Raw genomic sequence first — 8,035 nt, 5'->3', positions numbered from 1 at the left:
CATTAATTAAATTATAGACAATTACATGTGACTTTTATTATTGAAAGCAATTATCAAATATATTTAATACTTAATCAATACGGTTAAAAATGTCCAAAACTAAGAATAAACCTACAATACGAAAAAATAATAATAATAATAATAATAACAAATCTTTGTCGTATTAATGTTCGCTTTATATTCATTGCTTTTGTTTCATTATTTAAGTTTAAAAAGAGTACATATGTGCGCATAGTGTATAAACACACATATATTTGTAAACAAATTATACCAATACTTTTTATTATTACTTTATTTTGACGTTTATTATTTTATAATTCTTTAAAGTATTCATTTCATTATGAAAATTTAAACAAAATGTCTTTAAAAATCTAGATTAAGTATACAGATTATTATTAATGTTATGTATGTCCAAATATAGAAAATAAGGTTACTTGTAGCTTTAACACATTTTTTAATGCTTATGAAATTACATTTTTATTATTTCACAAATAATATCATAGCCTTTTATTATATGTACAAATATTGAGAATATTTCACACATATAATAGCATATAAGTGTGTACAGACGTTTTGGAGGCGCTCCCACTCTAACCAAATTTCCCGCTCCTGCTTTATGGGACTTAGTCCCTACTTACGTATAATTTTGTACAATTATGCGTGTAGTCTGTGATTACTAAATAAAGAATGTGATAAATAAGAAAATTAAAGGGGATGATTGAATTTATTTTTTAAAAAAGTTATTATTTCAATTTATCACTTTCTTGATTTTGTAATCACAGAATATATATATATTTATGATTGAACCACATGAACGGTGACCATTGTCCATTAAGTAAAGAACAAAACTTATCTGCACAGAGAGAATGATTAAATTTACTTCAAAAAAGAATTATTATTTTTTTTCACCACTTTTCTAATTTTATAATTATAAATTATTTATATATTTATGATTGAATTACAAGAGTAATCAATAAATATGACCTGCTCAATCAACGAATGGGCAAATATTATCCTCAAACCAACGCATTTACTATTTTGTCAACTAGTGGTCATGTCTAAGTTGGCCCTCGAGGTCATGTCTAAGCGGACGCATTTGGATTGGATTCTATTATTCCTTCCTATCCATAGATATAAGTTTTCAAAAACATAGGGATAGAAAAAGTAATTCAAAATTCTGACATATATACATATATATATATATGTGTGTGTGTGTGTGTGTGTGTATATAAAGATTAGAGGTAGATCAACCACCACAATCTATATTCATTGTGAGTTGAAAAACTTCTGAAAAATTAAAATTAATAATAAAAAGGGATGGTACGAAAAGGTGAGAAGACAAACCCTCAATCGACACAAAGTCGGCATGACAACTACTTTAACACTATCAAAAGGATAAATTTTAGGTTCAAATTATTTTTAATAGGATCAATTTCGTAGGACAACATATTCTGACGCGAACATAATCCAAGATCTTGCATACAAAAAAAAAAAAAAACACATACCAAAGCACAATTTTTTTGGGCATGATTAGTGTTATAAATAAGTGGGACATGCACATATATATATTCCTCATTTATAAAATTGTTTAACCTTTCCGAAAAAATAAAAAATAAAAAAGTGGGACAAACAACTCAATAATCTTAGAAGAGAAATAAAGGGAGAAACACCGAAAAATATTTTATTCTATTTAATTTAAATAGGTAAGAGTTTATAAAAAGTAAAAGCATGCATTCAAGTTTAATTTCTAACAATTATTAAAACTGATTCATGGCAACAAGTGATGGACTAAGAAGGCTACATGAGCCACGACCCTTAGAATGATCCATTTCCATTAAGACCTCATAGAAATGATCAACGTTGCATGGAAGCTCAAGAGGGCCTTTGCTGTTGAACCCATACTCTAACTCAGCTTCTTCAAGTAGCATCTTGAAGAGTGGGTGGTTGGCACATTCGGTCTTGATCACAAACCTTTGTTTCTGGGGTCCAACATACACTGAGAAGCAACCTTCGGGAGCCACTCGACCATTCTTCCCGCGCTTTTCCTCCTCCGGTGCAGCCCTAAGCCGAGGCCACGACTTGCTTTTCCTCATCAGAACACGCTGAATTCTTGATGAACTCTTGCCAGTGCCACCGCGGCCGGATGAGCAGCATCGCTCCAACGTCGTGATGATCACCCCTTTCTTCCCTTTTTCCTTAATGAAATTCATTTCTTCTTTAGAGGAATTTAAATAAATAAAAAATATCCAGACCAAAAAAAAAATGAAAAGAGGAATGTTGAGCTTAAAAAATAGAAATCATATGCAAGTGTATAAATTTGGCTAGATATTTTGCAACTTATTTCATTCATTTACAAGAGTCTGATAGATGTAGAATGTTATTGGTAATATATCATGGATCTAATTTAGTTGAGTGAGATCTTTCATTTAAATTTTGTTTTCTCTCAACTAAATTCTATAAAATTATGTGGTCCCCTTTAATGTATCATACTTCCGTACGAACATGCATGGTTAATGCAAGAAGAGTTTTTCTAGAACACGCTTAAACACATCACCAAACATACAAGAATGAACCTCATCCTACTTAATGTCACACCCTAATTTTCTATACAACACCTTCAAAGGAAAATATTTGTGTAGATGACGTGAATAAAGAATCAAAGATGTTACTGGGAAAATAAGACTTTTAATATGACAAAAATGTGATAGGGTTAACTTCAAAGGGTTGGCCTAGTTGAAAATGCTTGGCCCTAGAGTCTTATTAAGTTTCAGACCTCAAATTCGATTTTCCTTAGGTGCGAGCAATTCTTTAGGACCACGAACGCGGACATAGTCCGACTTTTACCCGATCCGTGTCGGGTGGTCGCCTTGCATAGGTCCCGTGGATTAGTAGGGCAAAACTCTGAATACCCCAGTTATAAAAAATAAAAATAAAAAATTTGATAGGGCCTATGGAATGAAGAGACCACCTAAAATTGAGTTTTGGTACATTAGGTTATCAAGAGAATGTGATAATGAGTTGAGTGCATGATGCCTAATATGATGACATTCATATGGTCTAAGGAACTAGATTAATAGATTCGGATGTGTGACCATACATGAAAAACGAGTTAGACACACCATACTTATGCATGATTGTTAAGATTTCACATGATTGATCTCTAAGTATGAGTTTGTTGGTAAATGTTGAATCTTATGTGAGATTCATCTTTGCTTTAATATTTTTGAGCACATCAATATGACACAATGAATTGAATTGACCCATTCCAAAAATAAAAAAGAATTGACGTATTCGGGGATGACGTAAGTGTTACATGCAAGAGATGCATAATGCAACTAATCCTAATTTGAAATTTAAAAAAACATAATTTATTTTATGGGTGGAATCGAACCTTAGAGTAGCCTAAGGCTGCTTATGCATCATTCTTTTGAAGAGGAAAAAATCAAATTCAACACTAATTCAAATGTGACATATTTTGATCTAAGGTAGAGTTTTGTTTCGAAAATTAGGGGTGTGAATGGTTGAAGAGAATGATTTTGAGAGGGAAATTAAATATTTGAGAATGTTTATAAATCTTTTCGAAAAATATAGGGAGCTGTTATTCACATTCCAAAATTATACACTGATGTTTATTTTTATTTTTATTTATTCGGGAATAAATTAACAAAATTAACCCTAAATTATTCTAGTAGGTCTTCCTTTATCTCTCCTCATTGATCTCTACTACTCTCTCAGGAAAAAATCTCTTTTCTTTCAATCTTTGCATGCTTCCTTTTTCACTCAAACTCAATCCCAGAGACCTACCATCAAATTACTCTGGTTTCCATCTCTTTTCTTTCTATTTATGTATGTTTCCTTTTCACTCCATCTAAATCACCAACCCATACCATTTACAATTACCTATTTATTTAATATTAATTATTTTGTATACAATTGTGAATGAGAATATGCATAATTCCCGTAAATCAATGTCAATTAGATTTTTAAGGTGAAATTTTAGAATTAGATGAAGAAAAAGAAATATTCAGAACATTAGTGTCCATTTCTATCAATAGAAGAATTTATCAAAGTTGGAAAAAATTATACTTAACCCCCCCCCAACACACAAAAAAAAAAAAAAGCTATCAAATAAAAATAAAAAAAAATAAAAAAAAAAAAAGAACTTTGAGAGACAATATAAACATTACACGGTTTATGATTATAGTCTTTAAGGTTACTATTAGGTCATGTTTATCTTGTTGTCCTGATCTTCATCATCAACAATTCTTTTTGATTTATCTTTAATATGTTGAGGGCAATCCATATGAAAAAACTTTAAAAAATAGACAATTTTATTGGTATAAATCACTGTTAGTATAATTTGGGAGGGAAAATATCTGCTCCCAAAATATAATGAAAAATCCCAAGTCTTTGAGAAAGGTGCTTGCATTTTGAAGCATTAATTGAAAAGTTTTTGATGAAATTGTGATGGAGTATGGTACCAACTTGGTCAATGGGATACGGCCGGAGTATGTATTCATAATATGAGCAGAACCTAAAAACGGAATTTGCCCTCATAATTAAACATGCTTTTAATAAGCGATTAAATTAAACATGGGACGACCCAAGTTACCAAGTATTGTCTTTATGATAATACCAAAGGGCACTAGTCTATACAATATAAGCTCCTCCCTAATTGGAGAGGTTGAGTGTTTAAGTCTTTGTGGATACATAATATAACTTTGGGATAAACTTTTTTAATTGGGGTAACAAAAATTATTTTTTCAAAACATTAATTTTTCAGAATATAATTGATCCTAAAATTATTAATTATGATAGAAAAACGTGACCTAATCTCAAAAATAAAAAAATAAAAAAGCTTTAAACAGTCATAACAGTGACGTTGCCGTAATTCCGGCAAAATTCTGATTAAATCCATGATTAAAAGATCTTTTTCGGATGATGAAGACTTGATTTCTAACTTAATTAACATTTTGATCAGATCATAACTTTTGATCTGACATATAAAACGTTTTGACCAATAAGAATAAGGGTATATTTTGTCGTTTTACAAAACAAGCTTTATTCAATTAAAGAATACATATGTAGAAAAAAAATACATATGTAGAATGTAATTGATCCAATAATTATAAGGTCGTCAGTGTTTTTTTTTTTTTTCATAACACAGGCCATGGAGAGCTATCTGTAATTAAGAATATTTATAAAGGAGGTAAGTATAATTATTCTAATTTTTGTTGATATTTTATATATAGATATAGACATAGATAAAGACTAGAAGGCCGATCATGAGATCAATCACCACAATCTAAATTCATTATGAGTTGAAAAACTACAGAAAAAAACAATAATATTAATAATAATAAAAGGGAATTAGTATGAAATAGTGAGAAGACAAAACCTCAATCAATACAAAGCTGGCATTATAACTACTTTAACACGATCAAAAGGTACCTTAGATATACAGCTTGCCTCCTTCTAGATCTAATGTACAAAAGTAGGTATATATATATATATATATATATATAACAGAAATTATATATATATATATATATATGATTATTCTCATATCTAAAAACACATAACAAGGTCTTAAATTCATGCAAATTAAAAAAAAAAAAAAAAAAAACCACAATCCAAAGCACATCGATGATCAGAACTGATTCATGGCAACAAGTCGAGATGGACTGAGAAGGTTATATGAGCTGTGACTCTTAACAAAGCCACAACCCTTAGGGATCTCTTCAGAGTGATCCATTTCCATCAAGACCTCATAGAAAAGATCCACGTTGCATGGAAGCTCAAGAGGGCCTTCACTGTTGAACCCATACTCTAGCTCAGCTTCTTCAAGCAGCATCTTGAAGAGTGGGTGGTTGGCATATTCGGTCTTGATCACAAACCTTTGTTTCTGTGGTCCAACATACACTGAGAAGCAACCTTCAGGAGCCACTCGACTTTTCTTCCCGCGCTTTTGCTCCTCCGGTGCAGCCCTAATCCGAGGCCATGACTTGTTTTTCATCATCAGAACACGTCGAATCCTTGATGAACTCTTGCCAATGCCACCATCCCATGACCAGCATCGTTCCAACGTCCTGATGATGACCCCCTTTTTCCCTTTTCCTTTAGCCAAATCCATTTCTTCTAGTAACTAGGAACAAATAAATCACTAGATGTACAAAGGACTACAAGGCCAAACCAAATAATAGAAAAGATGGATGTTGGACTATCAAGAGATTGAATTTGTTTGAATGGCTATGAACAAAGACTTCAAATGGAGATTAGAAAGTATGAACGAATTCGGTTTTTAGTTACCCTCTGTCATAAGCCAAATAGAACATGACTTTCATCATTGGCATCATTGTGTTGCTCATACCTAATTTGGAGTCAGTAGAATTGAAACCATGCAAATTAAACTCGATGAACTCTAAGATTTAGCAAAGAAATATATGAATATATATAAGTGAAGGCTTAGGTACAAGATGAGCAAGTTATAAGAAGTGTTTATGATCTGAAGAGCTTGATCCAGAACCAGAAGTAGCTAGAGAGATGCATGATAGGAATAGATAAGAAACAGAAGAGGACTTCACAGGTTGTGCTTATAATTGCATGAGTCTTATTATGACTCTTATCTATGATATGGGTTAAATCTAAGCACACATGGAAGTATATATAAAGCCCACTAGGGTATATGATAATGTAGCTCCTATAAAATAAGCCGCCATCAGATGTAGAAAAATTACACATTTTGAAAATACAGTTTTGTCCTGTCATGAGTTGACAATAAGAGCATTTGTTTTCAGGTGATGTACAACTTGTTTTTGGGCTCTTTGTTTTAATTAATAAAGTACTTTTAATGGGTATCCACTTGTCAACTCTGAATTGGCCTCTTTTTCTTGTTATTATTGTTTTTGATTTTTTTCCTTACAATGACATGAAGGGGCCAGCTTGTGTGAACTGAGTTGCTATAAACAAGTTGACAAACTCACAAACAAAGTTTAGTGGGGGAGATTTAATTACAGGATTCTAGATTCTCCCTCCAAGAAAATTTTCATCCTCTGCTAATGGAGATCAATTTAAGTTTTCTATTATCAATGCTTTTGACTATGTAAAGTTAATGGACATTTCAACATATATATATATATATATATATCATTGATGATGCATATACACACACAGATACACATAATTTTTATTAATACTACGCCATGAAAATCGACCATAGTGGTTATCAATCAGCAGTTACACTTTATATTTAAAGTAGATGAAGATCCTCACTTTATATTTGAAGTAAGTAGATGAAGTTCCTCTAATTTGAAACCAAGAGATTCAATAATTACGTAAAAATTATGTTTAAAATCATCGAATTATAAAAAGAGAGTTTTAGTTCAAACTGGGAATTATGTTTTCCCAAATCCACTTCTTTGTAGTAGCTAACATAATTAAACAATACTTTAATTCATTAATTGGTTAGTTAGAAAAATACTTATTTTTCTTATTATTCAAGGAATTCGGTGTTGTTTCTTATCCAATAAAGAGTGTTTGGTAATACAATTTAAATATCACTGAAAATGGTAAGTACCATTTGAAATGGGTAAAATTTTAAGTGAAAAAAATATTACTTATTAGTGAATATTTAATACTGAAAATTAAAAAAATATATTAAAAAATATTAAATTTTTTTAATAGATAATACTTAGATCCTTACTAACGAGGATCTAGACCAATATTTATGTGTGATTGGTTTGACAGAAGATTGGCTTCTTATCTGAATTTTAAAGTGCAGAGCCTTTTGGTTGTTTCCTAGTTTTGTATTGTAATTTTCCTTGTTTTTATTGGGATGTTGATTGTGGACTCGATCCACTTCTTGCTTTGTAATGGAGATAAATTTCCTCATTGTAATTGTAATTTTTGAAACTTATATATATATACATATCTCCTCATTGTAATTGTAATTTTTGAAACTTATATATATATACATATCTCCTCATTGTAATTGTAATTGTAATTTTTGAAACTTATATATATATATATATATAAA

The 8,035-nt window shown here is 30.7% G+C and overlaps 2 protein-coding genes across 2 annotated transcripts; both read right to left on the bottom strand.

Annotated features, from left to right (window-relative positions):
• Window positions 1–1,284: 1,284 nt before the first annotated feature.
• LOC132302248 (auxin-responsive protein SAUR71-like) lies at window positions 1,285–2,267 on the bottom strand. Its single transcript, XM_059799104.1, has one exon. The coding sequence runs from the start codon at window positions 2,208–2,210 to the stop codon at window positions 1,758–1,760; it is 453 nt and encodes a 150-aa protein (XP_059655087.1). The 5' UTR covers window positions 2,211–2,267; the 3' UTR covers window positions 1,285–1,757.
• Window positions 2,268–5,303: 3,036 nt separating this feature from the next.
• LOC132302247 (auxin-responsive protein SAUR71-like) lies at window positions 5,304–6,614 on the bottom strand. The gene has a single exon (XM_059799102.1). The coding sequence runs from the start codon at window positions 6,131–6,133 to the stop codon at window positions 5,651–5,653; it is 483 nt and encodes a 160-aa protein (XP_059655085.1). The 5' UTR covers window positions 6,134–6,614; the 3' UTR covers window positions 5,304–5,650.
• Window positions 6,615–8,035: the final 1,421 nt, after the last annotated feature.

The sequence above is a fragment of the Cornus florida genome, unplaced genomic scaffold (genome assembly GCF_030987335.1).
Source record: "Cornus florida cultivar Cherokee Brave unplaced genomic scaffold, ASM3098733v1 CherokeeBrave_3.0.0_Hap2_Chr04, whole genome shotgun sequence".
NCBI lineage: Eukaryota > Viridiplantae > Streptophyta > Magnoliopsida > Cornales > Cornaceae > Cornus > Cornus florida.
Note: the sequence above shows the minus strand (reverse complement) of the source record. Positions and strands in the feature narration are given on the sequence as shown.